Here is a 20,389-nt window from a genome sequence, read left to right on the forward strand (position 1 = left end):
GGTAAACTTTGCCTCAGAGGTAATTTTATTTTATTTTAAGCTTTGTGCTTGTGTGTTTATGGGTTAGATCAGGGGGAAAGCCTCTCTTCCGAGGTATTTGTTACCACTGAGAGATAAGGAATTTAGACAGTATCAAAAAAGGTTCTCTTTCCAGCCTACGAAAAAATTGCTCCAGTCATCGTTACCCTTTCCTGGAGCACATGTTAAATGGCATACTAGGTTAAAAGCTTAAAAGCACCTTTTTTTTTATGTAGAGGATTTTGCAGTTTATTTGTTAGAAAGCAATTAAATTCTTAGGAATATATAGAGTCTTCAGTAGTTCTCTATTTTAACCCATAGCATGTTTTTTTTGTAGCACTTCAGAAAATTACCACAGACTCACCCAGACCTACTTTGGTATGCAACGCTAAAATTAATTTCTTTAAAACCAAGATCAGAGGTGAAGACAATTTACTAGAACGTTATATTAAATTTTTTGTCCTGAACGTTATCTGAGAGAGTAGAATTTTTCCCTGGCAAGTTCCTGGAATTATGAAGTAGCCGCTTTCTTACCATTCCCCCTTCTTTTCTGTAAGTAGTAAAACATATCCATAGCTGTTAGTTCCTAGAAGTGGTAAAGAAAAGAAGTAGAATGGTAGTACCAAATTCTACTTTCACCACCTTGCTGCGACTTTATATTGACTTACTAGGTAACTTAATACATTTTAAAAAATTATGAAAGCTAATTTTTTTTTTTCTCAGTGATTTGAGTTCTTATTTCTTTGGTTATGTGTAATTGACTGTTATAATTTATAGTACTGTTATAGAGAAACAATGAGCCAGTGTGGAAATTGTAAGGATTTTATGTAGAAGAAGAAACTTGGGCTTTTAGCTGAGAGGAGACTTTTAAGGGAAATGATCATTTTATTTGTTTGCTATTTCTAAATTTACTCATTCATGCAATAGCACAGGACTATCTTGAGTGCCATGCCTCAGGCCAGAGTCTGAAGACTTTCTCTTGTAGCCTCTACATCTTTAAAAATTACTTCCCATAAGGTGTCTGTAATTTTTTAAGTACTATTTTGTTATTTGCCTTTTTAATGTTTTCATATATTCTGTTAATTGTTCATTTACTTGGACTATTGATATATTATATAGTGCCCTGTAGTATAATGACTCAAACCCCAAACCTTGTCTTGTCTTAATATCTAGCTGAGACTTTCCTTCCTTTGTTAAATTAATTTTCTTTATGGCATCTCTTAGGCCCTATATTTAAAACATTTGTATCTCTGTGAAAGAGTTGATGTACTATCAGTATAATCCCTTTGCGGGGTTAATGTCATCCACGCCATGACGGAAATATAATTTTTCTGTACTGATACTCATCCGGCAAATAATTATGGGGTACGTATTACATGCTAGGTACTGTAGTAGCTCCAGGACATAGAACCACTATCAGGAAAAGAAATTTCTGCTTTCGTGGAACTGGCATTTTACTCTAGCGCATGAGATTTTTTGCCAGTTACAGGCATTTGGGGACCGTAAATTGGATGGGACTGAGAGTCGGAGGGAGAGTTCTGGCAAATGGCTGGCAGTGAAGGCAGTGACCAGAGAGTAACCAGACTTGCTGTGCTGGCGACATGAAATGTGTGAGCACGTCCGAGGGGTGAGGGCTCTGTGCTCTTGCAAGGCTGTCGGCGTCTTGATAGGCATTGAGGAGGCTGGGTGGGTAGGGACCCATTCTATTGCAGTGCCTGCCGACATCCCTTCTCTTTTCCTAGCTCTGTATTTTGGCCTCGCTGGCAAGCTATAGATTGGCCTCTTGGCTCCCCTCAGCACTTTGTTCTTGACCTTCATTTCCAGTTTGAGTCTCAAACTTCAGCAGTTGCCTGCTAACAGCAGGTATCACTAGAGGAGCTCATAAAGCTCCTTGCCCAGTAAGGCTTTTCTCGGGCCCATCTTATCATTTTGCTCCTTGGCGTTTTCCGTACCTTTTCCACTAGAGTTAAATTGGAATGATAGAAAATATCTAGTTTTATGCTAATGAAGCAATAGAGAGAGGACGGATAAACTCTTTTCTTGGTTTTATCGGTAATCTGATTAAAGGTACTTAGAATATCATTCTTTAAAATTCCTGGGTGATTTTGATAATATTATAAATTTATACTTAGTTTATTCTTACTGTTATTCATAAGGTAGCTGAGATAACAAAAGTTATTTTTACCTGTAATACTGGATACCTGATAATTGAACAAATGTTTGTATTTGGTGGTGGTTAGCTAATTTGTATAAATTATTGCTCTTCCAACCACAGGTATTCCAAAAGGAAGAGATTGAACCTTTGCAGGTTAAGCAGCAAGATGTAAACTGGTTAGGTCAAGGCCTTATTCAGAGTGCTGCTAAAAGCACCAGCACACAGGGTTTGGAGCATGACCTGGACGATGTCAATGCACGCTGGAAGACTCTCAATAAGAAGGTAGTTTCTCCATCCCCTTTGTTATTATTTCTGTCGATTATTTATTCTCTAGCATTTGTTGTGACAACTAATCATATTTCTAGTAGCTAAACTTCCCTACGCATGCCTGCCTTTTTATATTGCTGTAAACTGGATGGCCCAAACTCAGATGCCTGCAGGTGGTCAGTGGGCAGCATAATGACAGAAGTGAGCTGAGTGAAGTAGGACTCTGCCTGGCATTCTCTTGACTTTGAGAGAGACACAGTAGTGCCAGTGTGATGGCAGGGGGCCCGTGATCCATGACCTTGTGTTGAGGGAGCACACACACCAGGGGAAGCGGCAGCAGAGGGAGAGGGAGAAGCAGGCTCCCCGCTCAGCAGGGAGCCCGATGCGGGGCTGGATCCCAGGACCCCGGGATCATGACCTGAGCCGAAGGCAGACGCTTAACCGTCTGAGCCACCCAGGTGCCCCGGAAGCTGATACCCTAGTCTACTTACTTTCAAAGGAACTGCGCATCTCACTTTTTTGGTGAAACCTAATTTTCAAACGTTGGCAACTAATTTACACCGTATAATAGGTCACCCTGTGCAGGTGAAAGCAACTGTGTCTCTTTGTCAGCCTTGGACTAAAGGTTTTACCACCCTCGCTATAGACTCTTAACTCTAAATATTTTACTTACGAGATGTAGATCCCACCTCTTTCTAAATGTCCATGAGGGAAAACCCTGGAGAATAATTCTCTGATACCTTAAGGAGATAATGCTGAAACACAATGGCAGCCCTTCACATGATGTAAATGATCAGAACATTGTTACGGGATGGCAGTGCTCATCTGGTGGTGGTGGTTTTTGTCCTCGTAGTTTTCTCTGCTTTGAAACCTTAAGCAATTGTTGCCAGATCTCAAAGGTACATTTATCATTCTTTAAAGTCTGATTTGTATTGTAGTGCCCTTCAGACACAGCTGGAATATAGTGTCAGGTGTAAATGCATTATATGGTACTTGAAATACCTTGCCAGCTACTTTTTCAGTCCTGAAGAAAAAGATCTGTGAGGAGGGCAATAGGATATCTCTCTGTAGAACACAGAGACTCCATTTACTAGAGTACAAAGGCCCTGGTTTGTCAAAAAAGGACTCTAGGACTTGGAGCTAGCAGAATTTAATCGGATACTTTACAGGTATTTTGCTTAGCAAAATATAAATCTGTTTCTCTCTACTATAATAGTTTTTTTTTTTAGCTTAGTCTTAAAATATTCACCAGTAGGAAATAAAAAATGCATCAAAAGGATACTGATAAAAATGAATTAGGCATTGTTTCAGTAACCTTATAATACTTGAATTATTCATGGCTAACCATAAATGTATTTGGTATTTCCAAAATCTCAACGATTTCATCTTTTACATTACTCTTTGGGATGGAAACCTTTTCTTCTTGGCTTGATTGCTAGACTTTGACTCTTTTCCACCACAGTCCTGCCCATTGTCAATGCTTTGGGCGGATTTTAAGTGAAAAGGAAAAGAAAATTTGTGCCCAGATGGGAAGATGAGCGTGAAAAGTGGTGGCTGGGGGGCAAATTTCACTTTTTAGGAAACAAGTAAACAAGTTGATGCAACTGCAACTTTGCAGGTGGCTCAGCGAGCAGCCCAGCTGCAGGAGGCCCTGCTGCACTGTGGGCGGTTCCAGGATGCCCTGGAGTCCCTGCTCAGCTGGATGGTGGACACCGAGGAGCTGATGGCCAATCAGAAGCCCCCGTCAGCCGAGTTCAAAGTGGTGAAGGCCCAGATACAAGAGCAGAAGGTAAGTCAGCGATACTTTTGTGTTGTGTTTCATGTCAAACCGTAATGAGAGTAAAAATTTTCCTCGTGACTCTCTTTGTATTAACAGAATATTCTAGTTGACTGGTTATTGATGCTCTAGACGTTATTTTTCAGTCATTCAACAAGCATTTACTGAACATCTGCCAGGGGTCCGACATTGTTTCAGGTGCTGGAGATAGTCACTAAATAGAAAAGATGAATGTTCCTTATTGACTTTAAGGTTTAGTGGGCAGGGAGGAAGAGGGGGAGACAGTAGAAGTAAGTAAATTGTGATAAGTTATCAAGTGATAAATAAAGAAGAATTAGGAAGTGCCAGAGAAAGGAAGGAGGACAGGAAGTGCTGGGGTGGAGTTGTGTGTGTGTGTGTGTGTGTGCAGTTTCCAATAGGGTAGTCAAGGAAAACCTCACTCACTGAAAAGGTGACTTTGGCAGAAATACCATTCCATTATATGTTAGATCGATCTATATGAAATTGGCTTTTTTTTAAAAGTATAGTTGACACACAAAGTTACATAAGTTTCAGGTGTACAATATAGTGTGATTCAACAATCTCTATGTTATGCTACGTTCCCTACAAGCGTGACTGCTATCGGTCACCATACGACGCCTTACAGCACCATCGACTATATTCCCTATGCTGTGCCTTTCATCCCTGTGACTCACTCATTCCCTGACTGGAGGCCTGTATTTCTCACTCCTTATTTATAGGTTAAATACAGGCGGTTTCTTGTGGCTCAGCCTGTGCTGAAGAAGCAAATATTTGATTCGTATATGCTAAGGAATATGCTGTTGTGTCTTTTGACACTACTAATACAAGACCAAGTTGGAAAGAAAGACCCACTTGTTAGAGGGATGATAACAAAGAAAAAAAATTTTGTGCTCCTGATGGCGGTGGTCAGTTAGGAAGCATTTAGTGACATTTTCAGACAATTTGTCAGCCATGACTTGAAATGGCATATAGGAGGGGCCTAGCACACAGCACGTTGGTAAGATTTTTCCTGTGTGGAACTTTAAAAAGAAGGGAATGGATCAAGAGGTTTAATTTAGTTTTGACATTCAGTACTCTCTCTAAAAATTCTTTGAAGACTCTAGGGTATTGGGAATTAACCTGTGAGAAATAGATTTAGAGATAAGGATTATAGAAATATAACAGGAAACACATTGCATTTGCATGATTTTTAAATAATATATACGTAATATATAATATGTAACAAAGTAATGTATATTTAATAAGTATAATATAATATATATAATAATATAACTGCTACCGTTCAGTATTTAATTTAGACCTTTGTTATTCTCCCAAAGTCAATGACCTATGTTTAGCCAACAGAACGTATTTGTTGATTTTGCTTTCTTAATTGCTAGAGGCTTTGCTATTAAAGTTTATCAGAAGTAATCCATTTAATTAGTTCTCTTTACTGCCTAAATCACCTGTTGTACCTTGATTTTACAATGACTGTAACCTGTATCAAGAGAGTTGGCATGTCTTCCCCTTCTCTTTAAACATGTTCCTCTTACCACCTGATTTGGTGGTCCCAAAATGAAAGTGAGAGGATACTCTTTTAGCTTCTTACCTCGAGGTAACTGCATTTCTTTAATCCTTAACTATCAGTCAGGATCAGATTAAGGAAGCAGTGAAGAAGTATTTAGCATTTCATATACCTGTGCCTTCCTCCCTGTTATTAACACAGTCCCTGTGCTTAGCACTTACTCATGAAAGAATCGTTTTGATTAGATTAGAGCAAGGTAATCCTGAGTTCTGGCTACTGTCAAACATTCCATCCAAGGCTTTTTTGAAATATTTGCTTAGAATTAAACTGGATTTTTTTTCTGCTGCTAAATCCTGAAATGCTAGTCTTATTTAGCCAGCTTTGGGGATTTCTGACTTATTCCACCCTCTCTCTGTTCCTTTTGGAGATGATATTCTGAGGCTCTTTTTGAGTTTCCAGCCTCATGAAGGATTTTAGGAGCTAGTTCCACCTAGTAAAGAGAGGCAGGGGCCTCGAGTTTGAGCCTCACTAGCTTGTGAACTTGGTCTGAGTCTCAGCTCCCCTGTCTATAATGGTTTGTTTAACATGGGGAAAGGTGTTGAGAACAGTAATGATTTATAATAATCTTGTCTCAGTAGGACAGGTGATCACTGAAGGTTTAGAGGGTTCCCATTTCGTTACAATAAAGGGGATTTTGTACTTCCAGTGCAGTGCAGTTATCCTTCAGCGGCACCTTCCACCCCATTATTTTATATTAAAAAAATTAATAATGAATGGGCTTAATGGCCTTATCAATATTAGTTTTATCTGCTATGAAAAGCCCCAATCACAGTGTCTGACACAATAGCAATGAATCACTAAACAAAATGAGTTATTTTTAAAATCCTACTTCTTTTTTATGTGAATCCATACAAAATACGTATTTTTTGTCATGTATGAAAAGTACTTAGACTGCGTTTTCCATTAGTTAACACAATTATTCCTCTACTCCCCCCCGCCCCACCCCTTTTGCTTTCGGTATTGAATGTTCTGTCTCAAGCTTCTCCAAAGATTGTTGGACGACCGCAGATCCACTGTGGACGTCATCAAACGAGAAGGAGAAAAAATTGCTGCAGCAGCAGAACCTGCGGATAAAGTGAAGATTTTGAAACAGCTGAGTCTCTTGGATAGTAGATGGGAGGCATTGCTTAATGAAGCTGAAACGAGGTAACTTAGATACTTCCAGCAGCAGAGGCTTTCCTGCTGAATGTTTGCATTTTGATAATGCTTTTCTTCAAACCGTCATTTTCCTATGTTTACCATGTACGTGAACAGGGAGCAGGGGCCATGGGGCCTCTCTCTTCGTTCCTCTAATGGCAAGGTCTTGGAGTCACCAAATAATTTCAGCTCTTTATTTTAAGAAAAATGATTCCCTCAGGAGTAATTTATTTATGACATAGTAACTGCCCGTCTGCTGTGCATCAGGCACAGAGCAAGGCCTTGGGTCATAGAGGTGAGCTGGACAGATCGTCTTGGTCCTCAGGGTACAGTCTAGTAGAGTTTTATAGCCATTGGAAAGTAAAGACAAATGTTAGGTTTCAGAGCAAAAATGTAGGGTGTTGTGGAAGCGTATAAAGGAAGAACCGAGTCTGGGGGGAGGGAAATGACAGTTAAGCTGTGTTTTAAAGGAGTAGGAGTTAGCTAAGAAACGAAGTAGATGGAAGGGTGCTGTGGTGTTTGTGAAGGCTAAGAGGTCTGGAGCATGGTCTGCAGGGCATGCAGTCAAACTGTTTTTTAATTACATTTTTTCATTCTCCATGTTGGCATCACATTGACCAGTGTTGAGTAGTAGCTACACTGAAGTGTAACCATAGCCACATAGACTGGTTGAGTTGAAAATAGATGAACCACTGAACAGAATGATTATTTCCATAAATTGCTACCTTCTTTGGAACTACAATGGTGAAGAGAAGGATTTGTCTAATCTTGAATATCGGAATAGAATTATAGTTGTAGGACCATAGAGTAAGATGCTCCTAAGGAGGCTAAAAGCTCCATGACCTTTAGTATGTGTCAGGAGATTATTCCTTCTGTGTAATGCCTAGGACATTGTGCCCTGGCTGCCGTGGGACATACTCTAGGTACTTTGTAAAAAATAAATGAATGAATGTCTAGATCCCTGCTTTACTACCACAATGGCTTTCTTGTCCTGAACCTTCCTCACAATGGTATTAAGTGGAAGGGTAGTGGTCATATTATGATTCCTACACAGTTTAATAAAGTCACACACAATTTAAATCAAGGTAAACTAAACTTAGTGGCAAAATAATTTATTTTCACGATTCTAGATGATTGGATGTTTGAATGTAGTAATAATTCAGAAGTCAAAAATATTATTGTCATTTTATTCATTTTTTAAACATCAAATGTATTTCATCTGAAAGTTTTAAGACCTATAGGAATATGTAGTTTGTGATAAAATGATACAGAAATTGTATTCACTAGCATGTGCCAATTTTCTAGAATTCCTTTGGTGTCCATAGAAAGTGAGTTTCTTAAATCATGTGACTCTTTAAGAATCAAACATGATAAAAAGTTATGACAGCAACTCTTGGTCCCAGGATTTGATACTGAGTCAGGTTCTCAGTATAGAGAGCAGCCCAATCTCTTGCCCTAGGCGAAAACTGACCCCAAGGGAAGTAGGTTTTCACTTTCACAGTACCTTTTTTAACTGAGGAAGCAATGGGTTTTCTAGAAGCATTTCAAATTATATAAGTGTATTTCAAACAAGTAAAAGTCTGAAGAATATTTTTCTTCTTTCATGATATTTTAATCCCTAAATATTAACTGTTCCTTTTGGGAAATATACCTGACACTGTACTTGGGGTGAGGGGGGGTGTAGAGAAGATACCTGACACACAGCGTTAGTAGGAATCCCTATTCAGTCCATGGGGGGTAGCTATAGGAGGTCTTTAAAATTTGAATCCAATTTTGACCAGTTGATTAAGGCAATTGCAGTAACTGGTGCTCTGATTGAAGTTAATTAATATATAAAACACTTAGAACAGGGCTTGATGCAGATTATGTGTTCAGTAAATTGTTATTTTTATTGTCATTATTATTGCTGCTATTGTTACTATAACATTTGGTATTACTATTACCCAGCTATTATTATTGTAAGTATTATAACCAAATTTCTCAAGAGTTTCATAAGATTTAGGTACTTGGAATTGGTCTGTGGTTCACTTTTAATTTTATTTAGTGGGAGAACTATTTTAGCATGTCCTTTAAATGTGAGAGATCTTAACTTTAACCTTCTGGATGTTTTCCACAAAAACTATTTCGAATGCAAGAGCATGAGTAAAGATTTTTGTTGAATATTTCACACATTCTTCATCCCTAACTGACATCTGTCTTGGCACTTGTATAGGAATCGTCAGTTGGAAGGTATCTCGGTGGTAGCACAGCAATTTCATGAAACCCTAGAACCATTGAATGAGTGGCTTACAACCATAGAAAAGAGGCTGGCGAATTGTGAGCCCATAGGAACCCAGGCGTCTAAACTTGAGGAACAAATTGCACAGCACAAAGTAAGATACCCATTGCTCATTAGTAAGGTTCAGTTTTCCATCTCCTCTGTGGTATTATGTCATAAATTTGAGTTACATACTGTTGTGTTATGCGTGATTGCAAACAGCCCATTTCAAATGTCATTCTTCCGTTTTATTTATGTTTTCATTTTTATTTGTCCATCCTTTTTGTTTCTCTCTTTTTTTTAAACTTTATTTTAGGCCTTAGAAGATGACATCATCCATCACAATAAACATTTACACCAGGCTGTTAGCATTGGCCAGTCCTTAAAGGTTTTGAGCTCCAGGGAGGATAAAGATATGGTGCAAAATAAATTAGACTCCTCTCAAGTATGGTACATTGAGATTCAAGAGAAAAGTCACAGCAGGTCTGAACTCCTCCAGCAGGCCTTATGTAATGCTAAGATTTTTGGGGAAGATGAAGTTGAGCTGATGAATTGGCTGAATGAAGTGCATGACAAACTGAGCAAGCTCTCAGTCCAGGATTACAGCACTGAGGGGCTTTGGAAGCAGCAGTCTGAACTTCGGGTATTTTTATTTATGTTATTTTTTTCATTTCAGTTGTCATTGTTTTCTCAGTCTTCCTTATTTCTGTATTATTTTATGTTCTTATGATTTAGGTGAATTGCTATACTCAAAAAAGACTTTGCCTGTGTATACAGATTACTTCTGATGAAGTCACTTTCGGAAAAGATTGTATTTATTCAATAGCCAGATTTTTCACTGTTCCTTTGTTGTTTTAGGGTTGTATACAAAGACCCATAATTAACTAGTAGTCCAATATCTTCACATAGGCCATTTTCTGAAAAGGAGACTGTGTGAATTAGGGTAGCTGAACATGAGACATGGGCCAGGATGGCTTAAAGAGGAGGGGGAGACAGGGGAACAGGAATGACTAGTTGAAAATGGGAGGTGTTTACTTAAATCTCTATGAAACACAGAGTTCTCTAAGATTAACCAAAGCTAATTGTTATTTAAATTTTTTCCCCCACATAAAAATGGTACCTGTGTTTTAGGTTCTGCAAGAGGACATCCTACTCAGAAAACAAAATGTAGATCAGGCATTACTAAATGGTTTAGAACTACTAAAGCAAACAACAGGTGAGAATCTTTCAAATCAACTCATCATGCAGTTAGCATTTTTGCATTGCTTCCTAAGTATCTTAGGGAGAGGGGGAAAAACAAAATACTTTATAATTTTGGGGCCACTCCAAGACTTCATTCTGCAGAATGCTTTGAAGACTGAAGCCCAAGGGGGTTTTGCAATATGATCTCACTTCTTTTCTCATGATCTCACTTGAGTTCTTAATGGAAGTTGTGCGTATTACTCATAACACAAAGCACTGTGGCATAGGAGACCGTCTGAGAAGGCCACAGCAGAGTTATGTGAGTTTTCCACTTGTGGGAGGCGGTTGTACTACATGAGTGCATAGGTGGTAGACACATTTTTCCAGTGTTAAGATCGTTTGCCTTTCGTGACACACACACACATGCGCGCGCGCACACACACACACCCCGTGGCTACCCTCAGCCTTCATTTCCCCATGCTTCAACCCACTAGAAAACAGATACAGACTGACTTAGGTCATTCCTTTGGCTGTAGGAAAGCTTCACTGTACCCATGTCCAGTTCAGCATCCGTCTTGTGCTTTGGGCATGTAACATTCACTATGAGTTGAAGGAATTCAATATAGTATCTAGAACCTTGGACTAGGAGTCTGAAGCCCAGGGCACGATTTCTCTGTCTGGAAATGAGGTAGAGTCAAGTGAGGATCTACTGAAACAGTGCAGATGAGTTTATTATTTTTAACATAAATACATGCACACACCACACATACGTACCACATACACACACATGTGCATACATACATACACAGAGGCCAGGCACCGTTCTAAACACTTTGCAAATAAACTCACTGAATTTTTATCACAACCTTATGAGGTGGATTCTGTTCTTATCCTTATGTAATGATGAGTAAACAAGGGCACAGAGAGGTTATCTTACAAATGGTAACAAACCACAGTCAGTATTTGAACCCAAGCAGTGTTTAGCCCCCTGCTTGAAAACTGAAAACACCATATAGTTAGATGCAAAGATGATGCTTTCATGTAACTGAAGGCCCTGTAGCCCTTCCCAATTTTATATTTGTGTTTTCAGAGCTGTTGAGATTTGCCAGAAATCCTGGGGAAAAGATTAAAACCTGGAAAAAGGCTTCTCTTGGGTCAGATCGTCTTTGGGAAAACGTCCTTTTTTTTCCCCCCCCCTCCAGAAAAATCTCCTCAGTGTCCATTAATGTCTGAAGAAACCCCTCTCTCTACCTTTTCTTTCCTTTCTGGAGATCTAACATGCCTTTGAAATTTCAGGTGATGAAGTTTTAATAATTCAAGATAAATTGGAAGCCATTAAAGCAAGGTACAGAGACATTACAAAATTGAGCACGGATGTAGCCAAGACTCTGGAACAGGCACTGCAGCTCGCAAGGCGGCTGCACTCCACACGGGAGGAGCTCCATGCCTGGCTGGACAGAGTGGAGGTGGAATTGCTTTCCTATGAGGCTCAGGTCCTGACGGGAGATGCAGCAAGCCAAGCACAAGCGAGACAGAAAGTATGTTCTCATCTCTGCATCTCGGATCTGTGGGTTCTCTTTGAGGGAGATAGTCTCGGGTCGTTTGTGACAGAACGAAGGATGCCTCCATGGGTGGGGACCCAAGAGAAATCGGCAGCAGATTGATGGTTGAAAACTTGTAGGAGCCCAGAGATGAAAACAGTGCATCGTAATTTGTTTCCAGTGTCTGATGGTTGGGAGTGTAGCTTATTACCCGAGAGACAGAATGATGAAAACAGAAAAGAAAAGGAAGAAAAAAAAAAAACAGGAAAATGATCGTTTTAGAGATACACATAATTTGCTTAGGATAACCATATTTTTCCAAGATAGATGCATAGCATGATGTAGCTTTTCTACTTACATTGCAAAAGTGGTGTTCCATCATGGTCATGGTTCTTCTCTTCAGAGAGAGCCTCTGTTTTTATCCACCCTGAAGTGTGATCACATGTGGGTGAAAGGTTGTTGGGGAGGTGATGATTCGGCTAGGATGATGTAAAGCCAGTATGTTCTCATTTTGAGGGTTACTTTAGTTCTGGCTTGGACTTCCCTCTTTATTTTACTCTTCTGGTACCTGATTACTTAAGAGGTTTCCAGAAAGCAAAGAATAATACGTGTCGACTTGCTTGGTTTTGTTTCCCAAATTTTAAACATTTATATTAAAGTTCAAATGTTGACCAGTGAATTGTTCTTTGGAGCTCCTCAAGAAACACTTTCCTTTTTACAGAATAGCGTTAAATAATAAAGGTTTCTAGAACTTAACTGAAACTCAGCGGCCAGTGCCTGGCATTATTGGCCTGCAAAGGACTTTAGGGCCAATGATGGGGAAGGGAAAAGCCTGTTCAAACTCCTGAGCATTACCCCCCAGATTTGTATGTTTTCTTAATTCTGTTTTCAGGAACTGAAAAAGGAAGCTAAGAACAGCAAAGCCTTACTGGACTCCCTTAACGAAGTGAGCAGTGCCCTCCTGGAACTGGTACCATGGAGGGCGAGGGAGGGACTTGAAAAAATGGTGGCCGAGGACAACGAGCGCTACCGATTAGTGAGCGACACCATCACTCAAAAGGTGGAGGAGATCGATGCTGCCATTCTGAGATCCCAGCAGGTAGGGGTGCATGGTTTTTTGTCTCGGCAATAAATTTTCCCCAGTTGTGCCCTGAGCCTTTACCTGAGCAAAGATTTCTGTTCACAGGGTTTCCATTCATTTGTTACGCTTCAAAAATGAAAGGAGGGGTTTGAAAAGAGTTCGGGTTTCTTCGACATGTGAGTGCCAGGCAGGGCACTGCTAATCCGTACATTGTTAACAGCCATCTGCCTCACTGGAGCCCAGACTTAGCCTTACCAAATCAGTCATTGGGAAGATCAGCCCCGCTTTCCAAACAAAGTGCATTTTGCCTCCACGTGTGTGAATTGCTAATGCTAATTTTATGCCTTGGCTAAGTCTAATCTGTCTGTGAGTAAATATTTTGAGTTATCATGTAAGTCAGTATTAACTGCTCATTTCCATACAGTGATGGCACAGAGAGGCTATATTCTTTCTAAAAAGGAAGCAGTGGTGTGGGTGATGTCGTGTTTTTTTCTGGAGATGACTCAAGGGGAAAAACGATAGTTTCTGACCTGTCTGCGACTCATGCAGACTTTATAGTTCCAGAGAGTTTTATAGGCACCCAGCCCTCACCTCAGCTCCCTCAGAAAACTGTGGGCAACGAGTGGGGTCCTGGAAACAGAAGTTTAGAAGACATGTTTTGATGAACTTTTATTGAGTATCTGGACTGTTTACATTAAGTCATCAGAATCTTACTGCAAAGTTTCTGTGACAGGGTTAGTGCGCTCTTGCAGTGTACTTTAGAACAGAGCTGTGGAAGTTACGTAACTAAGCTTTTCCTAATATGTGCCAGAAACAAGAAACACAAATCAAGCAGATTGTGTGGGAGCATCCAAAATTGAATTTTGAAGGTTGCTGTAAAAGTGTAATTTATATATTATTATATATCATAATTTATATGGCACAGTGCTTCACTCCTCATGTCTGCGCCATGCTCTAGAATCACAAAAGCTGATGAAAAACAATGACAGCAAAAGGCCTGCCTGAGAAAGTTTTGCGAGGGAGAGCATTCATGCCTGAGGAATGTATTTGCATGACTTCTGTTTTCCGAGTTTGGCACAATTTCTATGCCTCCTTATTACAGGAAAATAAATGGATTTATTTATGAAGTTTATTCAACTATAGGAAAAGACTGATTTTTTTTTCACCAAAACTGATATCAACATTTCAGAATTGGCATCAGAGATTTCCTAAATAGCAAGACAGATATTCTGGAATATGATTTTTCTTGAGAAGTTGACTATGGTTGGTCAGTTCGGTGAAGTAAGACAGTAATGAGGGCAAGATGGCAGGTGGAGCTTGTCCTGGTTAGTAAGCTCGGATATGTGCCAATGTCATTAACTGTAGCTCAGTTCTTTTCAAGGTTAGCAGATATTTTCTGAAGTTTAAAAAAAAATGTAACCAGGTCAGTATATGTCCCAAACATATATCCTTTGGGAAAGTAACAGTTACTGTTTATTTTTTCTGATAAAATCATTCGTTATAGAAAATTTTTTTAAGATTTTCTGAAAGAATACAGAAAAACTCATGGAAGGAAGAATGTGTGTAAATAATATGATCTCTATCCTTCTAGTCTTCCTTCTGAGAGAGAAAGCATGTGTGTAGTAGTGATGTCTTATTACCGGTAGGTCATACAGCTAATATTAATGCCATTAATATTTTCTCATTCACATGTATTTATTCTGTGTTCATGTGTGAAATTCCTTTGAAATGCCTTCAAGTCTGTCCAATGAAATACCTCCAGCAATAAAGAAAATCAGTAAAATATACTTAAGCCATCAGAAAAAATGAAATCCTCCAGCTAGGCTGAAGAGACACACTTTTTGAGAGGGAGGAACGTATGTAGTAAAGGGACTTACTGTGATCCCAGAAGCTAGTACATGGTGGAGTTGGACCCAGATTTAATCCAGATCTCATTCTCTTTTTTTTAAGATTTTATTTATTTATTTGACAGAGAGAGAGCGAGAGCAGGAACACAAGCAGGGGGAGTGGGAGAGGGAGAAGCAGGCTCCCCGCGGAGCAGGGAGCCCGATGTCGGGCTCGATCCCAGGACCCTGGGATCATGACCTGAGCCGAAGGCAGACGCTTAACGACTGAGCCACCCAGGCGCCCCGTTCTTTTTTTTTTTTTTTAAGATTTTATTTATTTGAGAGAGAGAGAGAGAGAGAGCATGAGCAGGGGGTAGGGGCAGAGGGAAAGGGAGAAGCAGACTCCCCGCTGAGTGGGGAGCCCGGCATGGGGCTCCATTCCAAGACCCTGGGATCATGACCTGAGCCGAAGGCAGATGCTTAACGACTGAGCCACCCAGGTGCCCCCAGATCTCATTCTACTTCACTGTGGTGCCTCCTTACAAATTATGTAGAGAGGAAAAATCCTGAGGGGTGGTGCAATTTTTTCTAACTTCCTCCAGTAATCTGAAGAAAGGTGCCATTATTACAGCAAAATGGAAGTATGTAACAAGAGCATCTCCAACTACAAGGACCATGAGCCAGGAGAGTACGGTGCTGACAGGATCATGAAATTATCATTCTCTAGGAGAATTTAAAAACAAATTTGGTACCTGTTTTTCTGGTTTGGCAGAGACTTAGTTCTGTCCCCCAAAGAATAGTTTCTAAACTTATAATTTTCAAGTTTGTAAAGGAGCTAATATAATCACTGAAGTTATTTCGTAACTTTGCCCACTTATAAATGTTTGGAATTAGGACCAGAGTACAGCTGATACTAAAATATTTTTCTGTTTACACAATGATAATACATCCATGCAATATAAGAGATGATGGAAAAACATCTTGAGACCTGGATGTTAGCCACATATTTTGTACTGTTTTATGGCATATAAACAAATCATGTACCATTCTCTCTCCTCCCTCTGAAACATTGGACATGATATAACCACTGCCCGTCTTTTCAGACATACCCATAGTCACATACATTTTGTTTTATTAACATTTCCATGTCCATACCCTCAACATAACCACACCCACAGGTTAACAGGGTAAGGATATGTGTCTTGAACATGTCTTGTTAATTTTTTAAATGTGTAGATTTAATGCTTTGCTTCTTAATAACCTAGCTAGATTAAACTAGATTTTAAATAACTGAATGTTTTGTTTCCAAGCAAATTTCTATTAAGGTGTTTCACCCTTTCCCAGGCATTAAGGTTGTTTATATACAGATCTACCTCCTTTATAATGTTATAACCTGCTTTTTGGAATTCAGCAAAAGCATAGGGACTTTGTGAGGTGTCAGACCACTATCACACAGTATATTGGCTTCCAAACATCGACAAGAAAGATGTCCAGGAAAACATGGACAAGAATTAGTTTGAAAAGGAAAGGGAAGGGTGCACACAGATACCTGCTAATTAGCATGACTTTGTAGCAGCCCTATATAAATATAGTTTTTAGAAAAGTTCTGATTTGATGTGGTTAGTTTTTTTTATGTTAATCCTGTATCATAGCAAGTTTTGAAAATACGTGTCACTGAATTTTGAAATCATAGAGTCCTATGATAGAACCCTATGTAAATTTGAGTAGTATTTATTGCTATTTGAGAAATAATCAAACTGCCTCAATTATGGGCTAATGAGAAAGGACTATATGCATCTGACTCTACAGATTGGCAGGCATTGGCCTTCTGAAGAGAATAGTCTTTTTATTTTTTTAGTGATTTCATTTATTTATTTGAGAGAGAGAGAGAATGTGTATGGATGGGGAGGGAGGAAGAGAGGAGAGGGAGAAGCAGACTCCTTGCTGAGCGTGGAGCCCAGTGCGGAGCTAGATCTCATGACCCTGAGATCACAACCTGAGGGAAAACCAAGAGTCAGATGCCCAACAGACAGAGCCACCCAGACACCCGACAATATTCTTTTTTATAAGAATTATAAAAAAAAAAGAAAAAAAAAGATAGTAGGAAGGGAAAAACGAAGGGGGGGGGGAATCGGAGGGGGAAACGAACCATGAGAGACGATGGACTCTGAAAAACAAACTGAGGGCTCTAGAGGGGAGGGGGCTGGGGGAATGGGTTAGCCTGGTGATGGGTATTAAAGAGGGCACGTTCTGCATGGAGCACTGGGTGTTATGCACAAACAATGAATCATGGAACACTACATCAAAAACTAATGATGATAAGGTATGGTGATTAACATAACATAATAAAATAAAATTAAAAAAAGAATTAGGCCCATTCATTACTTTTAGGGAAAGTCTGAGCAGAACAAGGCAGCTTAGTAAATAGTGATGGTGAGCTTTATAAACAAAGCAAAACATCTGCCTCCTTCTCACAATGCATGAGGTCATCTGAGTTAGCAACTGTACGTATTTTTGCATGTTAAACCTATGCACAGTAGCATGTTTTTGTTGCTTTCTTTCTCTAATTGCAAATTGAACCAAACGAGCAACGTGGAAAAGGGGGAAGGCAGTTTCATTTAAAAGATGTACAGACTTGTAGCCTGAAGTCAAGACCCTTTTGATTGTTTAAACCTCAAAGCAGTTCATTGTCCTTTGCCTCTTACAAATATGCACAGCTGTCAGAAGTTGCTAAAATGGGTGTGTTTCACCAGGTCTGGGAATCCCAGGCACTCATCAGCAGTTCTAATTCTTTGACTTATTTTACTGGCCGCAATGACCCCTTTATATTAAAGGCACAAGTTTGGTGATTTGGGGGCAATTAAAATAAGCAGGTCATCGGGTCATTAGGAATCAGCCTTGGAGAAAAAAAGCACCTGTTTATTTCTTTTAAAGAACTAGAAGGAAACCCCCCCCAATGGAAGTGAGATTTGTTTAGACCCTCCAGGTGTTGAGGGTGGGAGAATATGGGCTGTTATGAATAATGCAGAGCAAAATGTAAGGAAATGCTAATCAAAAGAAAGTGGTAAGATCCTCAGCCAGGGGAAGGGAGTAAAAGGATGTCCCTTGGAGTTAAGGTTCACTTACCATTTTGCCTTTCTTAAACCTCCATTTCCACTTAAGAGAAACTTTCTAGATAAATGCAAAAGGAGTTTGTCAGAGATTGGAGAAATGTTTAAATAAGAAGTTAAAACCTACTGTTAGGGTATTTGAGCCATTTTTGGTGAAATCACATGAATATTTTGAGTTCATGAAGCCCAAACTGTATACAAGCACAAGCAACTAGAAGTACAGTCCCTGGGGCCAGGCCACCTTGGTTTGAGTCTCAGATCCAACATTAACTAGCTGGGTAATCTCTGGTAAATCAGGTAACTTCTCTCTGCCTCAATTTTCTCAACTGTAAATGGAGTTAATGGTAATACCCAGATTATTGCAGTTGTTGTCAGGATCAAAGAAGATACTGTATGTGAAGCACTTAGTGTGTTAGAGATAGCCAATTAAAATGTCTTTTACTATCACTGTGCCTGGCTGGCTCAGTTAGTGGAGCATGGGGCTCTTGATCTTGGGATTGTGAGTTCAAGCCCCACACTGGATGTAGACATTACCTAAAAAATAAAATCTTTAAAAAATTGTCTTTCATTATCTTGTTAGAAATTCCTGAAATACTAGTTCAACTGTAATAGGAGTTAGAGTAGGTCAATGGTTAGACTCCACTGATAATACCTAGTAAAATATTTCCCAGAATGCAGTTATGGATGCTAAGATTATCTACAATGTATTTGAAGTCAATTTCTGCTGTTTGAGTAAGCACTAAACAAATTTATTAAAATTTGGTCTAGTAAACTTGCTCTCCATATTGCTCACATTGTAAAATAAACAGCTTTTATGGTCTATTAGAAATGCACACATATAGTCATTTGAAAGATTCATAGGCCTAAATAAAATGCCTTGCTTTACTGCAGAGTGCTTAGTGAAGACCCCGTGGCTGTTCTGTTTGTTGCTGGACAATAAATATTTGCTAATTTAATAAAAAAATTTCTCAAAAGACAGAAGGGAAATTTCTGCTTGAAGTCTTGTTTTCTTTTAGCAGAGCAAATATTTGCCTTGGTTGAAGAAACAGTGTTTGAGCTTCAGCTTTCCATTTTGGCAACTTAGAATGTATCATCATACTGTTTTTCACTGGATCCCTTTTTTTAAGGAGAGAGAGAAATAGATTTAAACTAATATTAACACTAACAGCTTGACTTTATTTATTAGGACTGTCGTATAAATGCTAAAATTAGCCTGATCACAAACAAGTGGAGTGCTGTGTCACTTTATTTTTTTAGGGGTCAGTAGAGGAAAAAAGTCCTTACTATTAAATTTTATTCAGATTATCTTGCAGCACTTGCACTCAGGTACAAAGGCCTGGACTGTTTTGCTCAGTTTTGTACTCTTTAAGTGAATCACATAATAAAGTTTTATTTTGAAGTTTTATTGTATATGGCTTGAAAGCTAATGATCCATGCAAAGAAGACCCTTGTCCTTGTTTTTCATGAGGATTTCTTTTTCTACACCTGAAGCTCCCAAATTCGTTGAAATTTTTTTCTTTTTTTTTTTTACAATTTTATTTTTAAGTAATCTCTACCCCCAGCGTGGCGCTTGAACTCACAACCCTGAGACTAGGAGTCAAGCGCTCCACCGACAGAGCCAGCCAGGTGCCCCCAAATATTTTTTTTTCTTTTTCACATTGATGAATTATTACTAATTGATGAGTAGTTCCATTTGAAATAAGTAACATCATAAAAATTATTGAGCCGATTAAGATGGAATTTTTTTAAGAGGGAGTGGTAGGGAGAGACAGGAGGGGGAAAAAGAATGAGAGAGAGAGAGAGAGGAATCTTAAGCAGGCTCCATGCCCAGCATCCCTGAGATCATGACCTGAGCCAAAATCAAGAGTCAGACACTTAACCCACTGAGCCACCCAAGTGCCGCAAGATAGAATTTTTCATGTGGTTTTCAAGATTCTTTCTGGAATCCACATTGTTCTGATTTGTCCCAGTAGCAGAAAAAGTAATGAATGAATGAAAAAACATTTACTAACACTACTGTCTGTGAAACCATGAGCCCCTTCAATAAGTTTAATGAAAAATGTGGCTTTGCTAAAAAAGAATGTATAATATTATGGGAAATACAGGAAAAATAAATAATTCCGTTTGAATATATACATGTACACAGTCGTTTTAGAAGTACAGCCCTTATAAGGGAGCTCACGCACTCTGAGGACTAAAGCTCTGAATTTTTGTCCGGAACAACGTTCGCGTGTCAGTGATCCTCTTGAATGTGTGACACTTGAAGGAGAGTTCTAATCAGCAGGTAGGATAGTGTCACTGCTGCCCAGACAATATCTTCATCTTAAAGCAGCCTGGCTTTGCATCATTTTTTGGTAGATGTTGGTTTATATTCAGATTTTGTTCAGGTAGCATGTCTAGAGGTTGTTCAGGAAAGGTCTCTTAAGCCCTGTCTTCCCTTTCAGATCCTTATG

At 39.2% G+C, this 20,389-nt stretch overlaps 1 protein-coding gene across 1 annotated transcript in view; it reads left to right on the forward strand.

Annotated features, from left to right (window-relative positions):
- Positions 1-20,389, forward strand: part of DST (dystonin) — a 476,155-nt gene that overhangs the window by 394,458 nt on the left and 61,308 nt on the right. The window contains 8 exon segments of the mRNA XM_044917613.1: positions 2,294-2,455; positions 4,059-4,229; positions 6,782-6,948; positions 9,152-9,311; positions 9,513-9,839; positions 10,328-10,412; positions 11,675-11,916; positions 12,812-13,018. Of these exon segments, the coding sequence (XP_044773548.1) occupies positions 2,294-2,455; positions 4,059-4,229; positions 6,782-6,948; positions 9,152-9,311; positions 9,513-9,839; positions 10,328-10,412; positions 11,675-11,916; positions 12,812-13,018 (1,521 nt within the window).

Source organism: Neomonachus schauinslandi, chromosome 8 (genome assembly GCF_002201575.2).
Source record: "Neomonachus schauinslandi chromosome 8, ASM220157v2, whole genome shotgun sequence".
Lineage (NCBI taxonomy): Eukaryota > Metazoa > Chordata > Mammalia > Carnivora > Phocidae > Neomonachus > Neomonachus schauinslandi.